This window comes from Venturia canescens, chromosome 8 (genome assembly GCF_019457755.1).
Source record: "Venturia canescens isolate UGA chromosome 8, ASM1945775v1, whole genome shotgun sequence".
Taxonomy (NCBI): domain Eukaryota; kingdom Metazoa; phylum Arthropoda; class Insecta; order Hymenoptera; family Ichneumonidae; genus Venturia; species Venturia canescens.
This window is the reverse complement of record NC_057428.1, coordinates 6,510,258-6,525,583: the sequence shown is the minus strand read 5'-3', so window position 1 is coordinate 6,525,583 and position 15,326 is coordinate 6,510,258. Positions and strand designations below refer to the sequence as shown.

Below are 15,326 nucleotides of genomic sequence, written 5' to 3'. Positions count from 1 at the left end.
GAAGGAAAACTACGAGTGGCTACGTATTTTACGCCTATTGAATCCACGTAAATAAAGACATATACCGACATCGTAAACCAAGTTCATAATTTTCGGAAGTTATCGACAAGTGTTTGTAAGGAATGCGACGTAACATTTTGCCCCGCCATTCGTACGAATTGTGTTGACCAGTGAACCGGGTTTATGGCCCATTTTTGACGTCTTTTCGACTCGTCAGACGTTGGTCGGAATGAGACTCGTCGTTTCTTAAATATAATTAAATAATTGAACGAACTTACCAAGTGAAGTTCTATTATAATTGAACGTAGCGCCTCCTCCTTCAGATCATTATTATGTAGTACCCTACTCCAGTGCCCTCTTAGGCCACAAGGTTTAAAGTATTCTCTAAACATTTTCTTTTTTATCACTACTATATCCGCATTCCTCCCCTCGGGACTGGTTCGCGATTGTCATTTTTTAAAGTTTGTTACCGTATTTTATTATTGTTGGGACTACTTTTTGGTAGTAAGGGTTTTCCTCAGGGTGGGACTGATCTTCGGAGGAGGCGCTACGTACAATTATAATAGAATTTCAGTTGGTAAGTTCGTTTAATTATTTAATTATACTTCGCGCCTCCTCCTTCAGATCATTATTATGTAGATGTTGAAAGGGTACGGCAAGAAATAAAAGGAGTGTATTTTAATATTTTCAAATTATTAAAAATTAATACACTGAAAATACTTTTATTTTATCATAAAGCATTAATTTGTAAGTGAAGTAAGTCATTTATTTATTTATTTATTTTTCTTTGACGCTGTGATTGCTCTAGCGAAAGTATCTTTTTCTGGCTCAATTAGACGATCATAAAACCGAGTAAAAGTTTCGGAGTTTTTCGTCCATCCCGCTGTTTTCTTGATTATATCGATGCTAATGTCTGTTTTTTGCCGAGGACGTCGATGCATGCCGAGTTGAATAAGTTGAAAATATTGATGAATCTAGTCAACTCTTTTCCAAAACCTTTTTGACCCATCTGCTTACGGTTTGTGTGGCTTTTTACACGATATAAACAGATTGTGAATATCGCCTCGAAGATGACTCGTACGCTTTACGTATGTCTGAAGACTTTTTGCTACGCAGATCGTGGGATCCTCTTTGAAAAACGGCAGTATTAAGTTTTCCGTGTTCCAATGTCTTCAGACGTGCCGGAATTTTTATCTCGATTCTTTCTTTTGTTTCATGGATGTTTGAAATATCAATAGCTGTCAGAGTTTGGATTCGTTGTCCTGTTGTGGGTGCTAAAAGAGTACTGAGTTTTCCAGCCAGTTGGTCTAACGTAATCTCTTCATTTGGATACCAGTTAGTAATAAAATTCAACACAATTTGTGGATCCCATGTAATATTATATCTAGGTAAAGATTGTCGCAGCCTTAATGCTCCTTTACAAAATCTTTTAATATCCGGATCTTCTCCGATTGCTGGACCAAGCAATAGACCTACTGCCGATCTAATGGAGTTTATTGATCCATAAGATGCTTCAAGATTGAACTGTTCAATCAAAAATTGTAAAATTTGCTCCATCGTTGCTGAAAACACTTCGGTGTTGATAGAGTGGCAATAGTACCACCATTTCTTCAGTCCAACCTCGTACTGACGCAGTTTCATCACTGCGTCAGCTATGATACCACAGCTTCAGCTGATAGGGACGATAAATTCACTTGAATCGTTGCTGCTGACATGCCTTTTAATTCGTATGCTTGTTAGAGAATATTCCGCACACCAGGGAAAGCTTTCTCCATAGAGGGTGCGGTTCCCCGTTTGAAGAAGATAAAAGATGAATTTGTGGTTTTAAAATGATCGGTTTTATTTCAGATTTTTCCATACAACGAGTAAACCAAGGTTGGCTTGGCCAGTTAGGAACTATTAGAATGCCTCTGGCTTCATCATTGCGAATCTTCTTCTTGTTGGGAATAATAGCGAAAGGAGGAAACGCATAGAAGAAATAATCTTTCCAATTAATCGTAAATGCATCGATTGCAACAGAATGTGGGTCCTTTTTCCACGAAACATAATCACGACACTTGGCATTGGTTCTACTGGCAAACAAATAGATTTCTGGATGACCAAATATTTTGCAAATATCTCGAAAAATTCTAGTCGACAAACTGTACTCTGTTTCCTCTTCCAGTCTTCGAGATTCCCTGTCTGCAACCGTGTTTTCTTCAGAGGGAATGTATGAGGCTTGAACCCAAAGATTCTTGGCTTCGCATTATTGGCTTCCAGATTTCTTTCGTGATTTTACCCAATTTTTCGAACCGAGTGCCTCCCGTACGATTAATGTAGGCTATCGCTGTCGTGTTACCAATGCGCATAAGTATTTCACAATTTATCAGGTCATTGGGAAAATATTTAAGGGCAAAGAATGCTACCTTCAATTCTAGGAGATTGATATGTTCTTTACGTTCTTGTACTGACCATTGGCCGTGAGTCGAGTCTGTTCCACACGCGGCTCCCCATCCTGTCATCGAAGAGTCTGAAAAAATCTCTCTAATGAATTTCGGACTTGATATGGGGTTGTATATGCATGTGGGGCGGGGGTCCAGGTCCCGTAAAGACGGCGATGAGCTCTCTGACGAGAGTGGGGATAACGAGGAGTAGTAGCCACCGGGCAGTCGTATGAAGAACAACGATTTTTATTCGCGCTCAACCGTATTTCAATATTTTCAAATAAACGTTTCAATTTTTCGTTTCTCTATCATAAACTTTTATCTCGTGATTTGTTTCGCCTTTCTCATTTTTCAGACCCTACATGTATGGGATATTTGACTTCCACCAGCAAAGATCTTCATGTACTCGCAGGTTTAGTGTCATACGTCCTTCAAAATTTTCCTTATTCTTTTTCAAAGCTCTCTGTTTTTCATTCTCCAAGTCTTTTATATAAATTGGTCCGTATCTTGCGGCCAAACAATATGCCCCCAGGCTTCCTATGAGAAAAGCAAAGTGCCTACTTTAAAGTTCTTCAGTAACTGAAACAATTTTTATTTCTTTTTGTCCGGCAATTGAATCTTCATGTCGTTCGAATTTAATATCACTCCCAAGTATTTTATCTTTTGAGATGGCTCCAACTGACTTTTCTCGAAATTTATGATAAAACCCAGTTTCTGTAACCAGTTTATTAAAGCTTCAACACTCTTCTTACATTTTTCTTTTGAGTCTTCAATGAAGAGAATATCATCTAAATAAATGACTGATGTATAACCGGAGCTTCTCAGAAACGATATCACCGGTCGCATTAACTTCGTAAATACATATGGTACTGTATTAATTCCAAAAGGTAAACATTTGAATTCGTAACAACAATTATGAAACCGAAATCTAAGATATTTCCTGGACGATTTTGCGATAGGAATGAGATAATATGCGTCTTTCAAGTCCAACGTGGCCATGAAACAATTTGATTCAATAAGGTCTCGTGCGGCACGGGCATCCTCTAGTTTGAAATGCACAGTGGTTATATATTCGTTTAATTTCTTCAAGTTTAAGATAAATCGGCTTGTTCCGTCTGATTTTAGAATTAAGAAAATACTGGACAGAAATTTACCTTTACATTCTGTGCACATTTAGATCGCCCCTTTAATCAATAATTTATTGATGTGATCCTGTAACTCAATTTTTTCATTTTTCGACCAACTTTGACTTGTAGGTACCATTAGGGTGTGCGGAAAAAAACGATATTTTTACTTTGAATCCAGCCGAAAAAGGTGATTCAAGGTGAAAAAAGAGAATCTCAGAAGGAGAGCTCACCAAAAAATTTTTTCGAATGGCACTTCGCGTTTGAAGATTTTTCATAAGAATAACCCAGGAAATGATTGAGACCTCCGATCATTGTATCATAACTCTTCAGGAAAAAATCGCACAAAAACGACAATGATATGTTTTTATAGAAAATCGATTCCCCCACAAAAAAAAGTCCTTATGAACATTCAGCTTGGAGCAACCATTCTCGTGCTATCACCCTTCGAAGTTGAATCGATAGAAAAAAAATTATCATAAAACTGTCGAAATCAAATTTTTCGTTTCACAAACAAACTTCTAGGAACTTTTTCGTAGAAAATTACTAGCTCTTTTAGAAAATCGTTATTATTATTCGAACAATGCTCTTTTCGACAATGCTGTACCAGTGAGTGTGAAGGCTAACATGTTGCATCTCGAGCATAATCTAAAATTCCTTCAGAGCGAGTAATCATTGAAAAAAGTGATTACAAAACGTTGCTTTCAAAGGATATAAGCTATTGCGTCACACAAGAAGCCTTATTTCTTTTCAACCAAATTAATTTACCCCATGACTTTCTGAGGGTAAATATGGACTTATGGCCTGAAAATGCCAGTTATTTAAGCTGCTTAGATTTTTTTTTTAATTTGAAAATTGTCAATGACATGGCTAATGGCATCGCTTTGATAGAAGCCTACAACGGCTCATTGACCAAAAAGGAAGAGCAGTTACAATATTTATTGAAAATAATGCAAGCTCATCGTCAAAAATACTCCAATTGCAATAAACTGACACTTAAAAATAGCAATGGGTATTATTTAATCTTACCTCGTGTAAGCAAAAGGGTTAATTTGTAATTTTATATATACCTCATTTGTAATTTTATGTATGATACCGGGTGAAAAAAAATCATGGCAAAAAGTAAAAACGTTTGAAACCCGATTATTGATAAACGTCGTTTCTTTTATTATTTCGATTCATACCCAATAGTAATGAAAATGAGATGGAGTTTTTTAGTGGTAATCATTGTTATCCTATGGAAACCAAGCACGAAACATGTTTACAATAATTTGATGAAAATCATAAAAAATAAGTAATTTTATTCAAATTATAAAATTCGAATAATAATAACGATTTTCTAAAAGAGCAAGTAATTTTCTACGAAAAAGTTCCTAGAAGTTTGTTTGTGAAACGAAAAATTTGATTTCGACAGTTTTATGAAAATTTTTTTTCTATCGATCCAACTTCGAAGGGTGATAGCACGAGAATGGTTGCGCCAAGCTGAATGTTCATAAGGACTTTTTTTTGTGGGGAAATCGATTTTCTATAAAAAAATATCATTGTCGTTTTTGTGCGATTTTTTCCTGAAGAGTTATGATACAATGATCGGAGGTCTCAATCATTTCCTGGGTTATTCTTATGGAAAATTTTCAAACGCAAAGCGCCATTAGAAAAAATTTTTTGGTGAGCTCTCCTGAGATTCTTTTTTTTCACCTTGAATCACCTTTTTCGGCTGGATGCAAAGTAAAAAAAAAATATCGTTTTTTTCCGCACACCCTAAGGTACCATAGACTGAATAGGGGATTCGACAAACGGAATAGTATAACCTTGCAGCCAACCGAGGATGACTCTATCTGAGCAAAATTCTTTCCATGGTGACAAGAATTCGCCAAGACGACCTACTACGTTACTTACCGAGGGATCCAACGATGCTTCTTATACGATGCTCTCGTTGACCGGTTCGAATTCTGGTTCCGATAGCTGTGGTACTGTCTCTGTTGATTTATTGATTTTACTGCCCCCCTCATCGGAACCTGGCGTTGCATACGACGAGGTGGGGCCTTGACGTTTTTTGGCATCCTAGAACCGGAACTTTGGAGCTTCTTGAGAGGTTTGAGATCTTGACAAAATTTTTCCAACGATTTCGCTGTTTTCAAGGTCTCTCCCAAATCTTTACTGAATAGCCATTCGTCTGCGTTAGTGGCACTTAATATTTCTTTGACTGACGGATTCAAATTGGAGAGTATGACGCGTTAATGATTACTCGACGTTGATATTAAGGTTATTTTTTTCACCTCCTCTTTATTTGATAATTTAGTCAGCAATGACCCCAAGGCAGCTAGACAAAAAGAAACTGTTTGTTGTTTTCCCATCATTTTACCATCTCTTTTTATTAACGGCTCCAAGAGGGAAGCTTTGACTTCTCCGTTCAATTTTGGTGGCTCGAAACGGCCGCAATTCTCCGGAATGACATATTTTTTGCTCAATTCTTTTGTTTCTTCTTTAGGAAGACCTTCCTTTAAATCCTTAAAATGACAATCGCGGACCAGTCCCGAGGGGAGGAATGCGGATATAGTAGTGATAAAAAAGAACATGTTTAGAGAATACTTTAAATCTTGTGGTCTAAGAGGGCACTGGAGTAGGGTACTACATAATAATGATCTGAAGGAGGAGGTGAGAAGTACAATATCAAGTTTTAGAAACCGCCTACAATACAGATTCAAGACATTTTAGTTAGCTTTAGTTACCTACTACCTACGTTGTCAGGTAAAAAGAGAGTTTGAGATTATTTATATTGAGTTCATTTGACGTTTATAGTTTCAGTGATTCGAGATATTTGGTGTTGCCTGCACCATTTGGCCTTGCAAACCGTTTTCGTTTTGACGATGCCTTTCTATGGTTCAACCCTATTTCGTTCGCGAGCATCACTATTCTCACGTTGTTTCCGAGTACTAAATGATATTCTCGACCTGCGAACGGCTGAAAGGCCATGCTGGTACAGACCATTCGTTGAACGCCGCCCGTGCCTTTCCCGCTGTAGCAACCGAGAGTTGCACCGTTTGCAACATCGTGACTTAGGGTACCACGGTCAGTGCAATACGGTGTCTGGTTCGGTGGAGTTTGGGGGAGATTCCTGAGGTAGAGGTGCTGCAATTTCTTGGTGGATTATCGTCGTGGACCAACCGTGAAACCATTGGCTACTGGGATCATGAGGGAGGCCTCCCCTTTACTCTTCAGCGATGCCCGTTGGATCCTCAAGAGGAAAGGCATTCGGATCACGATAATCTAGTCAGGAGGTGTGTTTCGAGTGGACGGGAGAGGAGAGAGCAACAGGAAGGAAATTCAGTTGAGTATCGCAAACAAAAAGTGTGACAAGGATTAATTCTCGTACGCACTTCATAATTTGAAATTACCGCGAAAGCACGAGCTACGAGCCTGTGCTCTAGTTCGCGCCTAGCATGTGAGCGCTGCGGTACGTGAGCCTGGCGGTGGGGAGAGCGCCGAATAGGGAGAACCGCTTGTTCGCATAATCAGTTGAATTCCGATCACCGTACCGGCGAGTCTGGCGTCCGAGTCTGCACTACATCGAGACCCTTTGTCTTTTCTATGTGCGACGAGCTGGTTACTCGTTAAGTCGGTTGCTTTTTTTCCACGAGTTGCCTGGTTTAGTTGAAAATTTCTTTCGAGTTTTTCAAAATTCAGATCTGGATTATTTATATTTTATATGGCATTTCAGCAGACGTGTGCGTCAAATTATCGAGCAGGATTTATTGTCGATTGTTCCAATTGTAATGTATCTCCATTGTTTCGTAGTTATTTTGTGATTCAGATCTACCAATCAATTTGGTATTGATCTGGCTCAATTATCATGTTCTGTTTCACGAAGATATATTCAGATTTATTTGTTCGAGTTTATTAATTTCGTGTTCAAGCGCTGGGTATTACGCGCAGTAAAATTTCAAGTTGATTTTTGTCTCTCTCTCCCTCCACGTGTCGAAGGCTCCAGCGAGTGCGTTCGTTCGCGCGATGTTTTCATCACATCTCTATTGCTCTCATTGTCGCGTTTCGGGCTGTTCGGTGATTAGCAACGAACGTATTTTTCAATCTTCCTCTATCGTCTGTTTTGTATCGCGTATTATTTCTCCTACAGTTTGTAATATTCATTTAATTTATCGACTGGTGTATTTTCTATTACGTTTTTCAAATTTCATCATTGCCCAATTATTATATTTTATAACAATCTCTTAATTGCAAAATCATTTTGGGAACGCTTGAGGTCTCAAAACTCTTTAGCCGGTACCGTTGGAGGTGTAATGCGATTCTCTGCAGAAGCCGAAATTCTTTTACTATTCTTGGCTAGGATGATCGCATATTTTTTTTTCCTACCATGATCATCATACTATGTTATCTTAGCAATAAATAACAGGGAATGAAATTTTTTATTTTCTGAAAATATAGTGAAGATCATTCAAGACTAAAGACGCAGTCTTTTAATACTTGGCGTTTTTTTATACCTTTTTTAAAGTATTTTAATAGTGATTTTGCTTTTTTTTTAGAACAGTGACAATTACCGAATATTTTGGAATATTATACATTTTTTCTTCTCTATAAGGAAATTTTTACAAATAATTTGTTTAAAGTTGAGTAACTACCTTCAGGTGGCGAAAGCAATTAACGCTGCTGAAAAGTTATTTTTTATACGTTGACTTACGAAAACTGTTTAGTCAACTTCAAATGATGTAAATCTTGTCTATATTAGAATGATCTCATATTTTTTTTCCTATCATGAAACAAATAATGGGGAAAAAATTTCAAATTGATAATGAAAATATAAAACATTATTCAAAACTAAGGTGGCGGTTTTTCAATACTTGTCGCTCTTTTTTTTACTTTTTTTCAAGTGTTTTTACTGCAGGGAAAAATTTCCGGATAAAAGTTCAAAAAAATTCCCACGCTCTTTTTTGTTCTATTGCACCATTAGCTTAGATCTCGGATACAATAAGACGCATTTTAAAGGCAAAACATTCAGCTTTACTTTGGTTCATTCGAAAAGTCACTACAACCCTTTTTACGGGTGCTACCGTATTTCGAAAGATTTCGATTTTTGGTTCGTTTGATTCCCGTTTCAATTGGACCGCGTTTTCAGATAAAATTTTTTGTCTTCAATTCCACGAGCGAATCCTCAAAAGTTGAGGCTTTAGCTTCAATATTTTTATTGGAATCGATTTTTTTCGCGCAATTATCGCGCTTTTAGCAAAAAAAAAAATTTGAAAATTCCCGAATATCGCGAGAAATATTAGATTTCACAGGATATTTCAAGAATAAGAAGGTTGTGTTGGCGATTGTTTATTCATTAAATTTCTTTTTTATCACACATGCACCGAAAGTTCAACTTTTCGAAATCGGAAGGTTGAATTTTCGGTGCATGTTTATTGTTTCCAAATATCTAAACCAGCGGTGCAGTAGCATTAAAAAGAACGTGAGAACATTTTCGGAAACTTTTCCCCGGTATCATATGTAGATGTTTTAGGGTGTGTCGAAAACAATCGATATTTTTTTTTCGGGCTCCACAAGCATTTTTCTCATTATTATGCTAAACGATAAAGCTATCCAAAACAACAGCTCGAAATAAAATTATTTCGACCGGTCCACCTCATATTTCAATTTTCCATAAGAAAAACACGTGAAAAAAAAACTTCGGTGATTATTGTTCCATATAATCGGTAAAAAAAAAAATCACGGATATTCTACTTAGGCATTTTTGTGGAGAATTGAATTCCTTACATATATAGTCCTTAGAGTCAGTGGCCTAGAACCAACCGTTCAACGGTTACAGCAGTTATGTTTTCAACGGTTATGTTTTCTTATATTTTTAAAAAATTATGCGACAAAGAGCCATTGTAGGCTTAAGCGGTTCGGCATTACACCGACATGTGCGCTTACAGAACTCAGATCGTTCGGCATTGCACCAACATGTAATTACAACAAGTAAATCAATTCAATGGTAAGCACGGGAAATGAATTGAAGTGTTTTCTCTCTCTCTCTCCCTCTTTTTCTATGTATCTGTGCATTTGGTTTGGTTAATTGAATTTTATAATTTATTTAAACAAATAGTGGAAAGACAAACAATTTATGTCGTTCTTTCAAACAAATGAGAACAGTATGTACCCGATATTTTTGCCTAGATAACGATCCTAAAAGCCATTTTAGAAAAACTATGCGTAAAAATAGTTTTCAGCCCAATTTAAACAGTACCATTAAAAGGAGCGACCTCGAAAATAGAAATTGATACATGCGAAATCTGGCTTGATGATGTTAGAAACTTCAAACTGCTGTAATCGTTGAACAGTTGGTTCTAGGCCACTGACTTTAACGACTTTATTTGTAGGAAATTCAATTCTCTACAAAAATACGTAAGTAGAATATCCGTGATTTTTTTTTACAGATTATATGGAACAAACCGAAGTTTTTTTCACGTGGTTTTCTTATGGAAAATTGAAGGCGGGATATCGCGTTCAGTGGACTGGGCGAAACGAAACGGAACAAAAGTCACGTTTCATTTTGCCCAGTCCACTGGACATACGTACAAAGGACGTATGTCCAGATGTAAACAAACACTACTTAAGTCTTTCTGACTCCAAGCGACTAGAGCGTACCGAAACACCCGATTTTAATCGCTTAAATCAGCATATCTTGAGATTGAGTGAACGGATTGACTTGCAACAAAGATCAATTGAAAGAGGAAAATCGAAAAAAAATCATCACCAATATTCAGATTTTTAACTGCAATGGTTTGTCCGTGAGAACGGTTTGAAAAACGTTATAACGTCATAAATCGACATATTCGCGTATATAAGAGTGCGGCAGGGCTCGCCCTGACTTTTCATTTATACTCTAGTTTTTTCTTTTAATACTTGGCGTTGAGCCGCTACGGCGTCTCTTAATATTTGCGACCAGATTCGGTAGAAACGGATTTTTGTTTAATTTTTGTACACTTGGCACTGCGTATGCCATCGCTTAAGGATTCATAATTCGTAATTTCTTTCAAATCAGTATCAAGTTAATTTATAAATTGCTATCAACTTTAACTCTGTTTCACACTTATTTAATAACCCCACTTCAGAACACTTCCGTGTAATCCAAAACTTCATTTTCCGAAATGAATTACAAATCAAATTGAATGATTTCTCTAGTAAAACGCAGTTCATTTCAACGGCTCAGACTTTATCGGCTTTAACCAATCAACAGAGATTTAGATTAAACAGCGTTTCGCAACGAAACATAATGACAAAATATGGAATGATATTTTCATGATTTATTTTCAAATGGCGAGGTCTACCTTAAAACAGCCATATTTTTATTAGTTGAATACTCACGTATTTAATTCTAAATCTAGGCGAAATTTATGATTGAAGGCTTTGATTAAGAGAGATGTCCGGTGAAAGTGTTTCCTCGCCTGAATAACAAACGAAGGAAAAAACACAAATAACATTTATACAAATGGTTTTTAAGTGTATATTTTTAAAAGGTCGCTTAGAAGGGAATTGTGTTTTAGTGAAAAAAAAATCACACAAATGGTAGACAAATTTTTTTAATATGCCTCTGGTAGTACTGGAGTTTATTTCAAGTCAATAAAACTCAACGGTACGTCCTTTTGAGTGATTAATTTCAATCTGCAATAGGCAGAACCATATAGAATCTCAGTAAATTCGATACATGTTCATTCGTTTCATAAAACTTTTGATAAAAAAGCTTATCGGGTATACTAAGGCATATACTGCGTCGATTAAAACCAAAATCATTGGCTTTGAAAATATTTGTATCGATCAATATTGAGAATCGTGCAAAAATAACGCAGTCACACAAAAAAAAAGTGGTTAGTACCTTGAACTGGACCCATCAGTCTCTACGTATTCTGGCCCGCTGAATCCGAATCCGAGGTCACATTGGTCAATATACCTTCAAAATTTTGAGTAAATTAAAAAAAAACGCAAAAACGGCGGAAAATCGCTGTTAAAACCATGATAAAAGTTGTTTTCGCCATTAATCGGGTGTGTTTCTTATGTAATTTGATGCTGGGGGGATCTGAGTCTGAGATTTGCTTCGACATTAAAATAGCGACTGGTATGCGAACTGGATACCCCGTACAGTTTGTGATTGGTGTAAGACAAGGTTAACAGACTAGAAATACTAGAATACACTAGTCCAGAAAGCAAGAGTACTTACAATTCTCAAAACCTACGATATGGTCTGCACCGATAGGTCAAGAGAACTACTATTTTTGCATGACCGCCATCGCTCGTTTCATGAAAAATTCCAAAAGTAGAAATGTCTGTCCCAACGTTTCATGAGTCCGAAAACTAGCAAAAATAGTGGCCGTGGATGAAACCGTAACTACCGAACCGATGGGTGTGGAACTTTCTGATGAAGAGCTAGTAATGGAAGTTGACGAGATATATTGTTACGTTCCGGTAGAGGATATTGAATTAGTAGGGAACGTAACACGGCATTGACTCTTCTTTTGGGCCAAAACACTCAAGTCCTTTACCCACGGACGAGAGCCACGTCTATTGAACAGGATAGCGTAAGAATGACGAGCCGCTGCCGCGTCTCTTAATTTCTGCGAGTTTGAATGATGCAACCCTGATGGCATACAGGTCAACCCTCTGAGGTGTGATGATGTATATATTTCTTTTATATTTATGCAAGTACTCACAAGATTCTTCTTGACTGTACTTCTTCTTACTCTGTACACTTCTTGACTGACTGAGTCCATTTTCTTATTCTCTGAATTATTTTATAAAGCAAACTGACGTAGTGATGGCTTTCCAAAGAACGGCAAAAAATGACACACTGGGCTCTTTATGACCCAGTTTAAATAGGCCTTACCCCCCATTTAGCTACTATCTTCTTAATGTAAAATAAATACCTATATTTTGACTGACTTATATTAGTGCGTCGTAGTCTTGTTCTCTGGTATTTCCGGTTTTTTTTCTAACGGAATGATGATCTGCACATGCAGGTGATAAAATCCGTGTGGTCACCCCTTTCTATTTCATTCACCCATAATATTGAGGATTACACATATGTACAATTGATTCGTTTGCGGCACAGAATGTTCGAGAATTTTATCCTTTCCATCCACAAATTGCCAATGACAAATTTGTGGCGGACTCAAAATTGCAACACTACTCTTAGGTCAACAATCGGGTTTCGCAAAAAACCCCTGCTTTTTATGTTTATGGGACAGTAGAGACGGGAAAAAACACAATGTTCGGAAAGGGTGGCCAACAAGAACAAACTTGGATTTAGGCTGTAACAACATCATACGAATATCATTTATCGGTCTTCGAAATATCTGCTACCACCACTCCATATTAAGCTTAGTCTTATAAAGCAGGATATCAAAGCTCTGGTCAAAGACGGCGATTGTTTGCAGTACATGAGAGAAAAGTTTCCCGCGACGAGGGATGCGAAATTAAAGGAGGGTATATTTGATGAAACACAAACTCGTAGTTTATTTGGAGACGATAATTTCATTAAAACATGAACGATACTGAGAAGGCTGCTTGACAAAGTTTCAAAAACTTTTCTCAGAACTTTCTTGGATATGAGAAAAATGAGAATTTCTAAAATATAGTTGATGAGTTATTGGAAAATTTTAGAAACTTGGGTTGTTCGATGAATCTCAAACTGCACTTTCTACCCTCCTACCTCAACAAGGAGAAAGATTTCATTAAGACATCAGCGAAATGGAAAATCGGTATCAAGGAAGGTGGAGTGTCAATATGATGGCAGATTTTTGTTGGACGCTAAAAAGAAAAATAACAAGAGCAAATAGAAAGAGAAAGATAAACCAGTTGCATAGGTCGTTCGAAGAGAAAAGAATCCGTTACAAGCGAAGGACGGATTAAGATCGATAAAGATTTTTCTCTTCTCATTATTTGTATAAAATTAAAAAAAAAAGGTGAAATTAAAATCAATGAACAACCATGCTTGTGATAGTTTCATATTTAAGATTTTTATACGTTTTTTTCCAGTTTCTAGTTTATTGCTTACAGAAATTACAGATGTCTTTTTTGTGTACAATTTGCATGTTTAATACATTTTAAAAACTATTTTTTTACGTTTTTTTGCTATTTATTGCTATTTTTCACGATCTTTGACGGAAGTATGCATGAACTACTAGCCACTGGATTCGGATTGAACCCCTTAAAATTCGTAAAAAACATTTTTAGTCAGTTTTTTCCATGGAAGCAAAATTTTTGAGACGTACGATTTAAATAGTCGTTCAGTTTCAGTTTCAGCGCATCAAAATACAAAAAGAGCGTACTCGATCTAGACCAACAGAACTTTTCCCATACCCATGGTAGCGATTGTTACCCATTTTTAGCGATTTTTTGCAGTTTACTTAAAATTTTGGGAATGTATCAGCCGATCTAACTCCAGATTCAGATTCAGCGCATCAAATTACATAAAAAAACGTCCCCGATTAAAGTCAAAAACAACTTTTATCATGGTTTTCACAGTGATTTTCCATCATCATTGCGGTTTTTTCGAATTTACTCAAAATTTTGAAGGGATATTGGCCAATCTGAGCCCAGATTCGGATACAGCGAGCCAAAATGCGTAGGGTTAATGGGTCCGATTAAAGGTACTGACCACTTTTTTTGTGCCGGTTTAATTTGTGCGTGAAAATGCCCACAACGGCGATGATAGTCGTGTGTTTTGAGGTCATGTTACTCGTTTGAAGCAGAGATTTTCGTCTACTTTGATCCATCCTTCTAAACAACCTTAATTTAAAAACAAAAAATTGTTCCACTTACTCTCGTTCTTCCTCGTGCATTTTGATATCCACCGTCGCCATAACCGCTTCTCTGTGGAAACTATGGGAATTAAATTTTTCGATTGCCATCCAAACTTCGTAAACTTTTGCCTGTTTGAAGAATTAAGAATAGTGATATCGAGACGCTACCGCGTCTCTTGATAAACTAAATTACTATAGACATAACTAGTGTCCACACGATTGTTAAATTGATACAACATATAGTTTAATATTTTTTACGGGCTCTGTGAAAAAGAGGAACCAAAAGATATATAGAGAGCAGGAAAATTGATCAATGCATAAGTTCAAGCCACAATAAAACAGAACGTGTAGAAGCACAGACTCTGATACAAATAAAGGAACTGGAGTAAAAAAAAGGAAACGTATTAAGTGACTCGGTAGCATTTCGGGATAAGTAGATTAATAACTGTGTTGTCGGATGGTCCAAAGCTCGACAAGATCAAGAAATTCTGTAGAGTCTCAAGACAAGTACATTGACAGCCCTGTCGTCTGCTGACCCGAGGCTCGCCGAGACTATACTTTCTCTGAATAAAACGATTTGCGGTGGTGAGGGTAAAATCGGCATGTCATTTTGTTCAATTACGATGCTCAGGAACTATTTCACAACTTGAAAATAGAACTTATATCCAATTGGAAATAAACTGAATCGGGTTGGATTCAGCTGGGTTGGTCAGTGACAGTGCCGTAACACGTAACCGTGTGTGAATCTGGGATTCGTTTTTTTAGTCTTCTTGCACCTACTCTTCGTCTACTACGTGACGGTGCTAACAGTAGGCCCCCACGAAGCATTACACCGACCGATAAACGTCGCACGATGAGATAACTTTCAACTATAGAAGTTGAAACTATCGATTTTGCAGTGTATCTTGCTTATTTATAATTTTAGTAGCTAAATTTTTGTTCAGAATTGATAAATGAAAATTCGTTTAACTCGGTAACATTGTAGATCA

The 15,326-nt window shown here is 37.0% G+C and overlaps 1 protein-coding gene across 20 annotated transcripts in view; it reads right to left on the bottom strand.

The window, feature by feature from the left end:
* Nucleotides 1–15,326, bottom strand: part of mmd (mind-meld) — a 619,790-nt gene that overhangs the window by 395,422 nt on the left and 209,042 nt on the right. For all 20 annotated transcript variants that reach the window (XM_043427306.1, XM_043427287.1, XM_043427309.1 and 17 more), the window contains exons 5-6: nt 14,357–14,416; nt 10,907–10,986 (exon numbers count right to left, since the gene is read on the bottom strand). In XM_043427306.1, the coding sequence (XP_043283241.1) occupies nt 10,907–10,986; nt 14,357–14,416 (140 nt within the window). The remainder of the gene's footprint in view (nt 1–10,906; nt 10,987–14,356; nt 14,417–15,326) is intronic.